Genomic DNA, 17,937 nt, shown 5'->3' with positions numbered 1-17,937 from the left:
ATGGAGAATATATCAATATGAGGAGTGGAAGGGCCAGAGAAACCGAGCAGGCACTAGTTATCGGACGCAAAGATGATGCCACATGCATGATGTTATCTGTGATAATCTTTACTTAGGGCCCAGGGGGTGGGAAGGATATTCTTTACAGAGAAGAAAGTATCCATCAGGCCATATTCATAATCATCAATGTTCCACTAAGTAAGCATTTTTGGAGAAGGGATGAAGGAACACTGATGTAATAGAAATCAATGAAATTCAGCATTTCTGCATCTATTGTTTAGAGCAAAGTAGGGGGAATAAAAGCCTCTACAGCCCTTTCATTTCTGATCATTCATTCACATGCAGTATTCAGAAAAAGGTTCTGAAGGAAATCTTAACTACAATAAAACTCAACTATTTAAAAATCTATTTAAAATCCACACCTTGACATTCACAACTACCAAAGGGAACACATTCTTATTGTAAGTATCAAATGAATTTCTGAAGTTTGGTCAGTGAAGGATATGAAATTACTGTCTGGCTTTGTCCTTCCCTTTCTTAACAAAACCGAGTTGGCTCCAAGCGAAAGCAAGTAGAGAATGGAGATCCATACAAGAGGTACTGCTGTGAGTTCTTTGCAGACTGATGCTATGCCTTTCCTTAGCAGATATTTAAAAATAAGAATACCACACGGGGTGGATTATAGGATATCCTGGTAATTTTTCTACAGTATCTACAGTGTGTTTTCTCTAAGTTTAAGCACCTGTCTTAAATTCACATACCAAGACTGCAGCACCTGAACACTGAGTTTTTGTTACAAAAGGCACAAACAAAATGTGCTGGCTCTCTGCCATCCAAGTCAAATCAGCATATTTCCATCTAATGACATGCAGAAAAAGAAAGATTAGTACTATGTCAAATTTGCTCAAGAAAAATCAGGAAATGCAGGAGTTAAACATTCCAACGGCAGCACAAACTTGACCATGTTCTACATCCTGAATATTTTATGGTATATTTATTACAACAATATATTAAGCTACACATTCAACCACAAAAACAAAAACAGAAAGACAAATACTACTCATGTGCAACACAGCTGCATTAGCATTTCTGAGGAGCACCAAACTTCAGAATTCTTGACACTGGTTTTAACTGTACACTCTGCATTTAATTTCTATGTATAAATAGTCAACAAAATGGAAGAGAGCTTCAGCTTAATTATGTTTGCTCTTTAGCTATCTCAATGAGGTTCTAAGGCTTCCAAGGTCACTTAACTGATATGGATGGAAGATGTGATTTCCACACCCTCACCAAATCTTCTTGAAAGAAATATTTCTTTTTCTACACAGCGGTTTACACGGTAACAAAAATGTCTTTGAAGAGCTAGCGATCCTCACATAATATTTTTGACATTTTGTGCCATTGCTTCTGACCAAAAGCAGTCAGGTAACACAGCTGAGAACCTTCTTCATGACAAAAAAAATCCTCTGGGCAGCCAGTGACATTCTTACTGCCTCTGTCCAGCTGAGGATGGGTCGAGATGGGGTGCCAGCTGACTGTCCTGCTGAGCAGGGATGCTTCAATAATGGAAACAAAGAGGCCTAAAAGACCTTTTGCTGAGCTTCCTTTCCACAGAGTTCTACTTTTCCAGTTTAAACTGACACTGCCCTTTCCTAAATTTAAAAAAAAAAAAAAAAAAAAAAAGCAGCGTAGCAAAAGAGCCCAGTTGCTGGCCAGTTGGCTGACTATCAAAAATCTACACAGCTAACTAGGTAGCTCATTTACATCAAATTTCAAACACAGAGTAACTTAAGCCTTTAAAGATATACTTTTAGGTCAAAGAGATTTCAGCACATACGAAATCTGAAAGCTTAGACAAAAGCTTTACTGCAGCCTTCAACATACCAGAGCGTAACACCCGCTTGATAGCATAAGCTATTAAGTGAAACAACTAAGCTTCAAAATCCTCAGGACAACTATTCACCAGCACAGGTCCAAGAAACCCATTCATCTAGGAAAAAAAGCAGACGTCTTTCTGCTCAGTACCATGCCATCACGGGCCACAGGCAAGCTGGGGTGGGGACAGGGGAAGGGCTGGGGTGGCAGCAGCTCCAGCCGACTGCTGTGTCCCCCAGCTTTCTGAAATGCCCAGGACAAAACGAGGAGTGTCTTTAACCAAGCTTTGGAACCCCAGAACTAGAAAAAAGTTTGAGAACATCTTGAGTTTCTTGTATTAAAACCACAGCATAACTGGAGAAATACACTGTGAATAATGACATTTCAGGAGTTTGGATTTTCAAATAATTTAAAAAAATAAAATCTCCAAAAGCTTTATTTATCCTCTTAAATTCCATCACCGTTTCACAGAAATGCACTGCAAATCAAAAGTTCTGGTTAGGAATAGGATACCTGTTTCTCAAAATACAGTTCAGTGGATTAGTTTTTAAAAACAAGTTGCAGTATCTTTTTTAAAAAAACAATAACTGGAATTAGAAAAGCACAAGAACTGACAAAATATATACATCACTGAGGGCTTTTTATTTTTTTGCTTTTGATCTAAAATATAAGCACCACTTACATCTTAATTCTCTTTGGTGGAATAAAAAGGAGGAGTGAGGAGTAGAAGGGCACAAACAAGTCCCGTCCCATTTGGCTCCTGACTGAACCCCAGCAGATTCCCAGTATCTTACATCCATGTATAGGAAGAAACTGACACCTATTGGCAACTTGAATATTACTGCATAAAGCTGCTTTTCTTCAAACTACTGCAAGAAACAGCTTCTCCTAACTAGATTTTTTCTTTAAATACTAATAATATAAGAAGATAATTTAGAACTTTTCCAACTGTGACTGAAAATACATCCAGAAAATTTCAGACTCTCCTTTTTAACAATAAAAACTGACCCTTCCAAAGTAAATTATGATCCCTCAGTAATCTACAGATTTTAAGAGGCTGTTTTAATTGATAAACAGTAGAACTAGTCACTAACTGCTCAGAAAAAAAAAAGTATTTTGGGGAGGAGGTGAATACTTTCTGGGTATTTAGCATTACAACACACACAGTCTTGGGAGCAGGTAAATGACATCCTAATCCTAATCACATCCTGTGACAGAGCAGAGCACAGGCAGCAGAAAAACATTTTTCTCTACTAACGTATCAATTACTGTGTCACAGATGTTGAGGCAGCAAAGGGACTCAGGGTGGAGGAACAGCTTTTGGAGAGCACCTTACCCTTACAATCCATTGCCTCCTACTGAGAGGGGAGTCATTGGGTACAGACGAATAAACGGGAGTCTGAGCAAACGGTTTCTTCATGTTCAAGATATATGTGAAAGCACCTGCAAGCAAATACCTGCCTATAGTTTCTCCACTACATTTCATTGACCTGTGTGAGCTTTGGGGCCTGCTTAAGACACATTTAAAAAAAAAAAAAAAAGAAAAAAAAGTACCTGTGCCTAAGGAACGAGAAAAAATGCAGGCAGATCGCTGTCAATGTGGTTTCAAACTGCTGCTTAAGTGTACAACCTGAGCTCAAAACATGAAACTTCTGCACATATTTGTGCAAAATGAACAAAATAATTTCTCAGCTACCTATGGATGTCATTTATTTGCAACAGTTAGCAATTAGTAACGGCAATAATAAATACGCAAAAGAGAACGATCCATAGAGTAACATTTGGGGTTATTTTAAAAGCCACAGATTTCCTAAAACTCCAAATGAAGGCATGGAGACCTGCTTTGAGGACTCAGAAATAAAAAACACACACACAAAAAATCTGTTTTATCTTACTCCACCACTAGAGCAATGAGACTGAACCCAATTGTTATACATACTTGTAACGAAGAATTTTTTGGTGAAAGTACAGCTGTCAAAGGCGGCAATTTTCTCCTGCAGGACAACAACAAGTATCCTGTAAACACAGAAATGGAACGTGTACTTTAAACATTAAATGCATTGGCTTAAAGATTCAATATCTAAATGTAATTATTTCAAAAGCATCAATATAAATTCCACAGTGATAAACTGCCAGGTTACCAATACATGGCAGTTATTGAGGATTCTCTCTCATCCCTACCACATAACCTTCATTTCAGGAAGTACACAGATCTGATACAGAACAACACAGCATATTTATGATATACCTCCTGCAGTAAAAGCTCCATTAAAAAGAAAGAATGGAATTGCAAGGATCCTGAATTACTTTCAATGACTCAAATAACAATCAAATCAACAATCGGTAGAACACAAGCTAAATTTTAAATAATCCCATTGCCCATCTCATTGCAAATTTATTAAACCATCTTATTTAGAAAAGCGGGGTGGGTTTTTTTTTCGTATCAAGACCATCAGCACACAAATACAGTTGTGAGAAGCAGAATTTGTGTCAATTGGCAAAATCATAGGTGTGTGTTTATGTATTTGCTTGTACATGTACACTTCTACTGTAAAATAAGTGTTCGCTATTTGAAACAAAGAACAGAAGCCATGTGATAACTATGCCTGAAACACTGTACTGTCTAAACGAAGAGGCCAAAGATGCAAATTTGGAAAGTGAAGCATCTTGAAAGCTTTGTAACTAGGATACATCTTCACCTGCATTGCTGACTTCCCTTAACCAAACGCTCAGACTCCTGAAACGAAAGAGCCACCTGGGAAGCTGACAAATAAACAGATAAAATCAACCAGCTATCTGGAACATTCAGCAATACAACATAATTAAGAATCTGATTATTTTCTCATTAGGAAGAATATGAGACAGTTTTTTTTTTTTTAATTAGCTGACAATATGGAGCATCATTAAATGTGATTCTAGTAATTTGAATTGTAGATATGATGTGGCAAAAAATTAATTGCATCTCTCAATGACTAGAATACACACCTAATGCTTTATCTGAAAGTTATGACTACACATTAGAGTGTAAAATAATAATCTTTAAAACGATGATGAATCAAATCAGCCTCAACACACATCCAGTATGAAAACCAGCCATTATGTCCTCCTGGGTTTTTTCCCTATTTTTAACTGTTTAGCCACAAGAATACCTCCTTTTTATCCAAGGAGAGCTCAATACCTGTAAGACTCTTTGGCAAAGGACTACACTAAAATCAAAATACATGCCTTACCCACATGCTTGCTTATGTTTTCAGATATATAAGTAAGTTCTGAGTCACAATTTCCACCTAGAAAACGGTAGTATTTCTCCTCCAACAGGCACGATTTATCTATGTGTCTGCTATTAGACTTTCTTATTATTTTTACCAACACAATCGCCAAATAAAGTAGATTGGATCTGTAGTTCCCAAGATGTCTCCTGAAGCCTACCAGATAGGCTGGTGTTGCACTAGCCACTTTCTATTTGCCTGATACAAAAGCTGATTAAAGTAATAAGCGCTCTTCTGTATCTCCAATTCTTTCAGGACTTACAACATCTTATCCTGGGATTCTGTCGCTGCTCTGTTTATCAGTATGCCTCTATCTAAAAAAAAACAAGTACAAATTCTTGGAAGGAAGGTAAAAATCAAGGGACATTATCGGACAGAAGTCTCTCATGTTCACAGCTTTACAGACCTAGAACAGGAAACACACGTACAGTTTCAGAGGGAGCCGTTTACTTGCCAAAAGAAGAGGGCAGAACACGTAACTCAGCAAGAGGGATTCAAATGTGTTAAGTCGCACACAAGAAATTAAAATAGGACTTCTTAGTTGCTTGTAGCTCGCTCATTGTGAAAAATATGCTTCCCCACCCTGTTCGGATTTATAAATTTCAGTTTTTAGAACTTATAAACTCTGCTTATATAAATGACTATTAGTTCTGGACAAAATAGTAGTTTTAGTCAAGCAACATATCTTCCAATTGCTTAAACTACAGGAGACAAAACCAAAAGAAATTGTATAAATTCTAGCTTCTTCCCCAAGGCCTAAAAGAAAGTTAACCAATGAATAATGGAAGGACTTTGAATGCATGTGCAAGTGCAACGCATACAGAAAACCCTATTTATATTTGGTTGTCATATATCCCCAAATCCTGTAGATTTTTGTTTTCTACTCTTTGAAAATGTACTGTCTTTCTGCATAAAGGAAACCTACCAGATGGATGATTCTAGAGTATAAATACATAAATAATAAACAGTTTTCCCTTCTTCTGCAACTCAAGTTTTTATTTTAAATTCAAATTTTGAACTCCATTAGGCTATAGTACAGTTAACGCACCATTAGCGCTGCACTTGGTCACATTTAATGCATTTTCAATCTGAAATAGTGAGCTTTCCTTGGATAATAACAAAATCTGATACGTTCCAGAGAAGCAGCTACCCTGGATACAGCCACACAGCTTTGAAGTAGCTTTTCCACTTTTACCACTTAGGAAAAGAAACATTAGCACCTGGAAAGACTTTTTAGTTGGGAGAAACTTTGAATGATGATTTGCCTTTTGACTGTTTTTACAATTGGATTTTTCTTCTGCTAGGAGGCCAGGCTGGAAAGATTTACTATCAACACACTGCACACAAGGGAACTTTAAATTTTTCAAGGGACAGTTGCACAGATAAGTACTGAACTCCTTCGGACAGCTTTTAAAGGAACAGTGACCTATTCAACTCTCACCAACTCAACCACTTCCGTGAAACTGGTATTTGATATAACAAGCATACCCACACGCCACAATAAACAGATTGATGGGGATAACAAAAACGACCATCCTTTCCTACTTTAAACATTCACACCACCAAAATATCCTCCTCATTATTAGATTAGTTGTGGTATTAAGGGTATTTGTTCAGTCATACCGCTTTTCTTCCGTAACTTCTACTTGACCTAGTGTAGTCATTACTGTTCAGATTTGGATGGTACAATGGTAGACAAATGTCTGTTTAACAAAACCTTTGTGGCTTCTAGAGTTAGTTGAGGGGGTTTTATATATATTTACTTAATTTTTTTTTTTCCCCCCATCCAATCTCCAACACTGCTAACTTCCCTCAGTTGCATGAGTTTGATACACGCTCATAATCTTTTGTGGTCTTCACATACACAAGCATGCTACTTACTGTCATACAAAACAGGCACATAAAACATATCACTCTGATGTCTTGGTTTGTTCTTAATGATTTGTGTTATTATGTCACTTTCCTTACTGAAGACCATCTATTCCGGCAAGAAAACACGTATTGCCAAATGCAGTAACTTCTGCATTCAGCACTCTACATCTTGCACATGAATCACATTTCACAACTTCCATCAGGTATTTAGAGACACGCAGTGACTGGTAACAGGAATGGCTGGGTGAAAGGAAGCATTAAAGCAAGCAGCAAAATCATGGACTTTGGTCAAAGTCACTGCATCCAATTCTCTCATCAGGAGCGCTGAGGGATCAAGATCCTCATGTAGGGATACTGCATTTTCTCTTCTGTCTTAAAAAGATGCTGTAAACTACAAGGGTGTTCAGTTTTGTGTGTCTTGGAGAGATAAAGATCTAAAGTGAATTAAGAAAAATTTGAACTCATGATTCTTTGGAAACTATAGATTCTATTCTACTTGAACTCTATGACGCTCAGCATTCTAAGCCATTTTCCCTCAGAAATTAAGATGATGTTATCCCACCTAAGAGATGCTGCTTTGTTATTTGACTCACAGAAACATTATTTCATGTAAAACACAGACTGCACACTAGGAATTGTTTGTATGTGCAGGAAGGCAATATGTGACAGAACAATGGAACACAAAGAGACGAGACATCAACCCTTTAGTGCTCTATACTGTTTAAACTCTCAGTGATCCCAGTTCTCCATCTGTAGGTGGATAGTAGAGGATTCCAATGATTCCTGCTCACCTTCGTCACAACTGGAAGAAGCTTAAATGATTTCAGATGCAAAATGATTTGAGCTTCTTAAATGAAAGCCATTGGAGAAGCATATTGTCACATTCAAATGGAAATATTACTTGAGAAATGAAGAATCAAAGCTTTGTTTACAGGAAAGACAAAATAATAAAGTCAGGGAGCGCATACACCAGAAATTGTACTCATTACTGAAATTTTACATGCCCTAACACAGAAGGAATGTATAGCAAACATCCTTACCTTTTATTGCAATGCAGATCATAAATAGGAGTTTTGAACTGTATGGACTTGACCATCTCTCCTGTTCGCAAAGAATAAAGGTCCACACAGCAGTAAGGTGGGCTTGTGCTAAAATGAATGAAAAAAAGATTTTAATGGAAAGAAAGATTTTTTTGTAGTATTACTTCAAAATTATTTCAGCCTCCCTATATTATTTAGCATGCTAAATGAAAAACCCAGGAATCTAAGCAGAATGCTGGAGAAGAAAAGGTCAATACAAACATTCTACATTAAGGGAAGGTATGAATAATATTAAATTATGATATCCACAGTGGTCAAGAACCTGTATCATGGAACTAATTATCAAGCACTTAGTTTCCTTTGTCACAAATAAGACTTTGGAACAGTAGATCTGACCAGTAAAATACAAACCATTTGATAGGCATGAAGTTTTAGACCACATTCGAGTTGTTTAAAAAAATATTCCACAGAGCAACACTTTCCTAAAGGGAGTACTTACTTGCCTCTATGCAACAGCTGAATCGTATGACTTGATTTGATAGAGACACATTACACAGAATTTACATTACATCTCTGATGGACTTTTGTTTGAACTATATAGATCTTTTCAACTGCTTTGTGTCACTTTTATCATTTTAATATAAATAAAGCTCCAAGGCCATTCCTTAATAAAAAGGCTTGCTTTCTTTTGAGAGGGAGAAAGTGCTGAGTGTTCCGATAGGCTTGAGGAAGGTAGTGGTGGAAACCATTTTACAAGCTGAGGAGAGGCTTTGATGTGGCAGTTCTTTTCCATAACACCTTTTTTCCCCTCCAAGAACGCATTAAACTGTTGGCTACTTCTAGGTCAATGAATATGAAGGAGCACAAATCGCCAGCTGTACAAACATATACTAAGTATTGGTAAAAGAGGGTGTTTCCCCTTGCCCGTATCTGTTTTATTTTACAGAGTTTAACACAATTCCTGACACAACACTTGCTTGTCTTTTGGATCTGCTCGAGCTGCTCAAGAATATTCTGGAGAACTAGAGTACAAATGCCAACTGTTTACCTCAAATGCCTCAAGACAATAAAACAGTATATACAGTAAATATGCAGCAGAGAAACAATATACAACATGGGCACAGAAAGACAACTGTCAAAGAATAATAGAAAAAATGTATTTTGACATTTTGCCTACTGAATTTCTTCCCAAAATATACATTTTTCTAGGCACATACCTAGGTTAATAACTAGAGGGTGCTATTTATTACTTTTAAACACTTCAAAGGCACTTCAAAAACACTTTTAAAACAGTGAGCTTCAAGTCGAGTTACTTTACATTAGAAGCTCATTGCTGCTACAAAACACAGAAAACCACAGCAAGGTCTATGTATAAACTTTTTCTGGTTTTAAGTACATTTATTACCTCCAGGAAATTATTATTTTGATAGAAGGATACACAGATTCTTATTTCAAAACAAAAATCACCAATATAGCTGAAATTATAACAACATAATTGATGACGATTACTATTTCCATATAAGCCTGTGTTGAACAGTTCCATTTTGACTTGACATATAACTAACGACATGACTACAACTCAAGAGTATGTACCTTTAATACACATTACACCAACAAAATTATGGGTAATAATCCTGCCACTCAAAAGAATAATTATTATTATGTCATACCTTTCTTTTGACTGATCACATAAGACCATTCTAGCAATACTTTTTTTAAACCACAATGGCTAAAACCCAGTAACTTGAGTTCAAGTGCTAATAATCAAGTATATTATATTATATTATATTATATTATATTATATTATATTATATTATATTATATTATATTATATTATATTATATTACATTATATTATATTATATTATATTATATTATATTATATTATATTATATTATATTATATTATATTATATTATATTGACTAGATCAGAAATACTCCGATATTCTACATAGCTCCAATTCAGAAGTCTTTCCAGATGTTATCTTTCTTTTAATTTCAAGGTACACTGCAATCCACAATCAAAAAATAATAAGCATGTTTATTGTTTTTTAAAGTAAATACAAAGACAAGGTCAAATACATTTGAGGATGCTCCTAGGATCTAATCAGCAGAACCAAATGGCAAGAGCCAGAAAAAGTCACACTCACAGTCCTTTCTCGTTCCATCATGCTTGTGTTCCTAGCAGCACAGCATTATCATGAGTCTTCAGATAGCCAACAATGTTTTCCCAGAAAAGTCCTGGTTTTTGGCTAAGTGCTTTATCCACCAACTATAACACAAAAGGGTGGAAGCACAAATACTTGCTCTTTGGCAATCTTTGCAACGGTGGAAAGGTAAAAAAAAGTCTCCATCACTAGAAAAGATTTCTCTCTCTACCATTTCCTTCTGATTATTTTAGTTGCTCTCCCTGTTCAAAGTAATGGCCTATTATGAGCCTCATTTGTGACTGAGCACTCGCAATTCATTAGAGACAATATTCATTAAATTAGCATAATTTAAATTTATAAATTCTACTCTGACAGCTCTGTACCTAAACGAGTAATGACACAACGCTGAGATCCATAATGTCACGTTCTTTTCCAATCAAGCCTCAGTAACAACTCAATAACATGGTTTAAACTTGCTGGGGGGGAAAAAAAAAAAAAAAGAAATCAAGGATTTCAATTTCATTGTTCAACAGAATTCCACACAGCAAGGATTCTCCAACACTGCAGAATTTCACTTCTTTTCCAACAACATTATTTCTCAACCATTCTTCAAATATGAGCATTTTGAATGGTCTTCCTTTACCCTCCTTTATATGTCCTCAGCTGGCAGCAAGATCAATTCTTCTAGGACTGGAGAATGTGGATTATAGACATAGATCTAAGGATTCATTTCCCTGCCACAGCACTTAAAAAATAATAAGGGTACCTTGATTAGTCCACACTACTCACAAGCAGTAATAAGAGCTATCCTTCCCTCCTCCATTTCAGTGATGTGAAAAGTTCAGGCTTAGTGATTCTGTGTACTTTCCCTACCTGGCCTCTGATACGCAATGGATTCTATATTGACCCATTTGAGTGTATTAAATCAACAGAAAAATAACACTTTGTCCTTGCTTTCTCCTCGAGAGGGAATTCTCCCCCCAGGTTAGTTCACGGAAAGGGCTCAGTGAAAGGTCTGACAAGCTTGGAAGTAAGAAAGGAAGCAGAAGCACACAAATTGAGCAATAAAAGATGTGCAATAGGGCTGCAAAAGCTAGAACTGGCTTGCTACCAGAGTAGCAGCACAACGCAGCTTTTGCTGACACTTTGTGACCTCCACTGAACTACTCCTAATTCCCAATTTTCTATAAACAGGGAATTCAGAGATTTCTATGGCCCAAGTTGCAGAGGAAGTCAGACTTAATTACAGTGTTCCCTTCACATTGTTAAAGTCAAAAATCTACCCTGAGTCCCAAATACAGTTTTTAAAAGGTAGACATCTCAGCTCCTTTTAACTCATTTAAGAATTTGAACCCAAACCTGCCAAAATCGAAAGCAGAGAACGAATGTGTTTCCCTTCTTCTGTAACATTCACACGACCTACATTATTTCATTATTCTCTTATGTTACCACAGAGCAGGAAGATTTAAGCAAAATGCCCCATTTAAATTTACAAATAGAATTGCTGGATTCAGTAAGACAAAATAATATTGATAAACAGCCTGGAGTCCTTTGCAGGATCTCCAGAAAAATTTACTTAGGCAAAATGCTTTGTTCTTAACAATTTTCTTCACTGAATTATCAAACAAATACACAATCAAATATTAAAAATTACACCACCTAGGAGAATGAAAAAATACGTTTAGTGTAATCAGTATATTTAAATTTCAGTTACAAAACCACAGATTGCAAGACAGAGCCCCACAAACTCACAAAAGCATCTCTCAGCAATGAGAAGTTCTCAAAACCTTAGAATTGTACCAAACCAAAATTCCTGCATCTTGCTCTAATTCAGGACTAGTCCCGAATATTCATGTCATCAAAGGATCATACAGACATTGTAGGTAAAAATGCCTGAAAGACTCTAGTAGATGCCCTATCTTAGCCTTGTTTGGGAGAAACTAAAGCAAAGAGACTTCTGGCTAAGAAGCTTTTGTGCTGATAAACTGAAGGACTGCAGGTTTACGTATGTCTCATTGATGAGAAGGGCTCTGATCACATCTCGAGTGCACCAGTAATGATTATGTACAGGGAAGAGATTAAGATAGGAGTGTGAAAACACTGGGCTTTGTAGTCTGGTAATAACATCAAGTCTGTCACTAATAAAACTCCTGCAAATTAATCTCGCAGACTGACAAATTTTCATTATGTATCCTGATTGTTAAAATAGCTGCTCAGCGCAGAGATAGCGACTTCTTTAAAGGTAATGGACATCAATTCCCCAACAATTTCAAAATATTGGTATTAATAAATACACAAATACACTCAGGCTCTTGTATCTTCTATTTGACTGTTGCCATGCAGCAATATAAGACAAATAACAGATGCCTTGTACAGCTGGCACTTGACTACATCTGTGCTTATGCATCACGACATAACTATCACCTCTTCACAGATTTGCTAGCTATGAGTCACACAGTTTATAAAAGCTCTGCGTAAAATGTTTGCACACAGAGACAAATATACTGTACAAAACACACACACTTTTTATATATAAAAACGGAGAAGACTGATGAAAACAACACAAGGCCAAAATTTTCTGTGCCTATAAAGATTTTTACTCTGCCTGCTCACAAGTGTTTACTTTCCTCCCTGCTGCCTCTCCCCACTCTGCCACGGGATGAACAACATCCCACTCAAAGGGAAAGTGAACATCAATTACAGAATGGACTCATGAGCCCAGAAAGAAAGAAACAAACAAAAAAAATGTTTGAGAGGCATAAAATTGAAATAGAGCTTTTGCTGAAAAAGCTGCCCACCAGGTCTTTGTAAGGCATTCTTTATGTGAGATATTTTCCAGTTAATAGTGGCATTTTAAAAAAAAACATGTCAGGATGGAAGCTTTTTGGCCAACAAAGTGCATCATCGTGTATTTTATACTACCTTCATAAAAGACAGGGCTAGAATCGTTGGAAAAAGGAGCTCAAAGGAAGAATCTCCATCCACCTGCTTTTGCTCTACATGTATACAACGTGAGCATGATGAGATACACGATGATGTCACTTGGGAACAATGACACAAGTTATGGCATCATAACAGATTTTTAGATAGCAAGAAAATAGCTAAAATAATAGGTACAACCTTCCTTAAGGAAAAGTGTACAGTAATACAGGCCATTATTACATAAAAATATTTCCTATCACCTGTACTCTTTTTATACAGGCTCTGCAAATTTGTTTTGGAAAACAGTCAATTAATTACTATTAACAGCCAATGTGTCGATGTATTTTGAAATGACAAAATGAATTAAAACTTCAGGAAGAGGTGAAATTGTAATAAATTATGGAGATCCCGTGAAGAGGTTACATGGACTGATCTAAGAAATCTAGAAGAAACTATCACTTCTCTAGAACACAACACTACAGGGATTCTAATATCAAGTATTAGAAATAGTTTATACAAGCTCGCCACAAAAAGCTGTTCTAAAGACTAGTTAACTTCAGCATCTGTTGATTCAGTTGTTATGTCTTGATGTTCTTTAGTAAAGACAATATAACTGTCCGCGGATAATCCCTACAACATTCTCTACCCAGAGAGTCCTTTTGGTAACTTGACTTCACATGACGGAACAAGGGCAATAACTTATTTCCAGCTGTTATGTATAAACTGATCCTCGTCTAAGGTGCCACTCGGCAGTATGCTGCATGTCCCTCTCGCCTGCCGAAACTGCACTACAATGAGCTCCATCCTTCTCTAATTACACGATGAATTACATTACATCTGCCTTGCTCTGTACCCTTTCAAGGCAGTTTCGTTCTGTATTTACTCAGGACAAATATTGCACATATTAGCAGCAGGTTTTTCAGCAGTAAGGATCCTTTTTGTTCTCTTTTTTTTCTTTTAGTGTGGAAATTATAAAAGATTTCTTCTTACCTCATGTACTGACCTTTTTAATGTGCAGGGCAACATAAAGAGTTTTCTATAGTGAAAAAAGCATAAAAAAAACCTTCCGCACGTCAGCATACTTGATCTGACATCCGAGGAAAAAAAAAAAAAAAAAGTACTTCATTTAATCACTATTCCAGTTTTGATACTTCCAGGTATTACCTGGCAAGTTATTTAAACAACATTTAACAAATCCATATTCAGATTTGATGCCATTGGGTTGTGAAACGAGGAGTTACTGCACAGCATACAGGAGCAGCCTAATATAATCTCTGACCTCAACAGAACAGCGTCCGTTCCCTTCCAAAGCTAAATACAACAAACCCAGATGTAACAAAAATTACAGAAAACGTCTTGCTAAATATAGCGGACTGATTTATTTTCTTAAAGCCTAAAACGGTATTTGTTACTGCAACAGCTAGAGAACACTGCTTCCATACCTTGGAGGTCAAACCTTACTTTCCTTACGCACATGAGTACCCACTGAGAGAAAAGAAGGGACAAATCCACAAATGGGAATTACACTCTCTGAGAAAGGTTAATAACATTTAAACCTAGAGAAGCTTCAAGCCTTCTAGCAGACGTTTTGCAGATCAGTAAATTTAACACCTGTTAATAAACCAGCTTCAGACAGCGGGTCACGTACTTCCAGCCAAAAGCAATTTGACTTTTATCATGTCGTCATATAGTTACCATTAGTTTACATAAAATCAAAACAATGAATTAAAAAAAAACATCAGACAATTATTCTGTCACGATTTGTCTGTTATCTTTACGGGGTTTTTTTCACAAGAAAAAAACCTCTGTTTTCATTTCATGTTTCAAAACTACGCCAGGTGACTGGTTTTATTAGTCTATTCTGAAGTACAATTTAGTTTTCAAAACCGTAACTTTTCACTGTTTCTAAAAAAACTTAACCATTAGCATACGTATGTTACTACACTGTATGTTCCCAGACTTACTTTTCATTCTACTATGGTCACACTGGTACCTCTCTTCAATTTTCTACCGTACTCCCTCTTGAGATGCTTCATGATTTGACGGCTGCTGCAGCTGCAACCGAGGGCAGGTCACCTACTGGATCCAAGTCTTGGACAGATCCTACAGTTGTGGTTGAGACACCCCCAAAAGTTGCTGCTGTAATGTATGAACTAGGATGTCGGCCAAATTTGGAAGGACTTTATTTTCCTGTTATTAAAAAACTACAGAGAAAAGCAGTAATGAGGAAAGAACTACAGAGAACAGCAGTAATGAGGAAAGACTTAAAAACTCAGCAAGTATACTGGATTTTACAGAAGGTGTTGACACTGTGATGCGGCACCCCTTGTCTATTCTAAAAGGACTAATTTGTATACTAAAGGCCTTGATTTAAAAACAAAGAAGGGGGAATTCTCTGGATACACCGCATGGTCAACAAGCAATGGCTTTGTGTCTTTTTAATGGCGTTTGTATAGTAAAGTCTTGAAGCTTAAGGAAGTTAATTGTAGATTGTAGTATCTGTCATTTTATGTTGCGTGGGTAATAAGTGTAAGGGGTCATTTTGTGTGGTTACGTGATTGTTTTGCGTGTGTGAGAAGCAGCCTGGCTCTGGAGTGTGGAGCTGTGGAGCTGTGGTAAATGAGACTGCCCGTGTGGGGAACAAAATGGCGGCGTCCAACGAGGGGCTGCCTGTGTGGGGAACAAAATGGCGGCGTCCAACGAGGCCTGGAGAAGGAGAAAGTGGCCTTGGAAGAGAGATAAGCAACTGCCCGGCTGTGCTAAGGTGGGTGGAACTGTGGTAAGGTGGGTTGATGACTGTGTCGTTGTTGATTTGCTGATTATGAAGTAAGAGCTTGGATGAGAACAAAGTTTGTATTATTGTATAAGTACGTATTATTGTAAGAAGAAAAAAAAAAGGTTTTAAAGAAAATAAATGGCCCCTGCCCTGCAAAAAGAAAGAACACTGTGACTATTTTGGGCACTACAACTTCCTATAGGAGACACAACTTAGAAATCAGCCTTAGTTTTATTTACTCTAAGGAGTGCCTTTAGGAAGAGGTAAAAATATTAAACTTTATATACTGAGATGATACTCAAACTAATGGCACAACCATCTCTTACTAGGCACAGCTTTAACAACCTGTGGGATTTTTTTTTTTTTTTAAATAAAAAAATAGTAGATGTTTTTGTAAATATTAACGTTGTCGTGTGCCTTAAATGGAATATTACTCTACACATGACAGCTTATTTCAATGTCCTGTCCGAAGGGACCAGTACATCACCTCGGTTTCTGGTCTGACGTGGGCTGTTAAGTTGCACGCAGGTATCTACTCTTACATCTACCTCAAATGCTGTAAAAGCGGCTCAGCCCGGCGCTGGGCAGCTTCTCACATCCAGAAAACAGGAGGGAGAAAAGTGACAGCAAGTCCAAGGAACTGCCCAGACAAGGTATCCCCAAATGATCTGTACGGCAAGCTGCTCCGGCAAGATTTTTTTTAAATTACTGCTCTATAAAGCATCAGATCTAACAGTAAGTAAAGAAAAAGCTGTTTCCATAGAAGAATGAGGACCCTGACAGCGACACAAGTGGAAGTTTCTAGCAGCACAGTGGATAAGATTATCCAGTAACCTGTTCTAGCTGTGGCCACTCTGATGCTTCAGAGAAGGGGAAGAAAAGCAAAACCAAACCTGTACAGAGTTAATTAATTGTATATTGGAAAAATTCCTTCCTTAGCCTTTACACTGGAAAGCTGAAGCATGAGATTTGATTATCATCTCTGTAGTAACATTATTAGCATGGTGAGGCCACAAAGGCAATTCTGTTCTCCTCCAGTCTCCTGAAGAAGGTTTGCTCAGATTAACAGATTTCAATACTAGAAGGATCATCTTCTCTTTCCAGGCCATACACAAAATGTCCCAGAAGCTCAAAGAAATTATTTTTTACCAAGCAACCTAATCTGGTCTTAAAAGACTTCAAGCAACAATGAGTCCTCTATTTTTATGGTGAGTTTTTCCAACATTCAGATAATTTTATTTTTATGAAATTCCTTTTCATTGCAAGAAAGAATTTGTACATATTCTGCTTTTCAGCTTTTATGTCTGTCACGAACACAAAAAAAAAGCTCACCTTCAATTATCTTTTGCATAAATCAGTAACAACCCAAAGAAATCCAGTCACTAACTAATCTGCACTAAAGTGAAAAAGACTTTTAAACCTAAAATGCCTGAAAGGTTTGTTTTCCAGCTCTAGCACATATCTGCAGTCCTCCTCTGAGCTCCCTTCAGTACTGCAGTATTCTCATCTTTCTGAAGGATGCACACCAGAATGAAAAACTAAAAAAAAAAAAAATAAATTCAAGGACTGCATTATTTATTCCTTAAACACCTTTGCAGAAAAAGCTCTCATTAAGGCTTTCACCATCTAGTCCTCTGAAACTGGCTCTCTGCAGCCCAGCTTTTCACAATAAAAGCTTGAAAACCCAACTCTGTAAGTAATTTTCTTACTTTCATTCATGGTACTTAACAGATTCATTCAAAATCAGGAAAAGCAGAGTAAGATTTCTGAGAAAGTGACACTTCCCAAAAATGTGTGTGTAGAAGTGAAACACAAAACAGCAGAGACATTTTAAGTGTACCACAAATTGCAAAAAGTATGGAAGCACTTATTTCTAAATAAGAAAAACCTGTAGTGATCTTAGACATATGTTACTACATCTAATCCTTTAAATATAAGAGGAAATTATTCAATACAACACTAAAATATTTGTGTTAAATACCAAGAGATACAAACTTCACTCATGCATCTTCCTCAAATATTCTGATCAAGTCT

The 17,937-nt window shown here is 36.8% G+C and overlaps 1 protein-coding gene across 8 annotated transcripts in view; it reads right to left on the bottom strand.

Annotated features, from left to right (window-relative positions):
- The window catches only part of BCAS3 (BCAS3, microtubule associated cell migration factor), a 371,871-nt gene that overhangs the window by 313,015 nt on the left and 40,919 nt on the right, over nucleotides 1-17,937 (bottom strand). For all 8 annotated transcript variants that reach the window (XR_003399716.1, XM_026861420.1, XM_026861421.1 and 5 more), the window contains exons 7-8: nucleotides 8,057-8,164; nucleotides 3,815-3,891 (exon numbers count right to left, since the gene is read on the bottom strand). Coding sequence is in view for 7 of the 8 variants with exons in the window: in XM_026861420.1 (XP_026717221.1) it covers nucleotides 3,815-3,891; nucleotides 8,057-8,164 (185 nt within the window). In the remaining variant the exon portion in view is untranslated. The remainder of the gene's footprint in view (nucleotides 1-3,814; nucleotides 3,892-8,056; nucleotides 8,165-17,937) is intronic.

This window comes from Athene cunicularia, assembly GCF_003259725.1.
Source record: "Athene cunicularia isolate RWA chromosome 19 unlocalized genomic scaffold, athCun1 chr19_part1, whole genome shotgun sequence".
NCBI lineage: Eukaryota > Metazoa > Chordata > Aves > Strigiformes > Strigidae > Athene > Athene cunicularia.
Note: the sequence above shows the minus strand (reverse complement) of the source record. Positions and strands in the feature narration are given on the sequence as shown.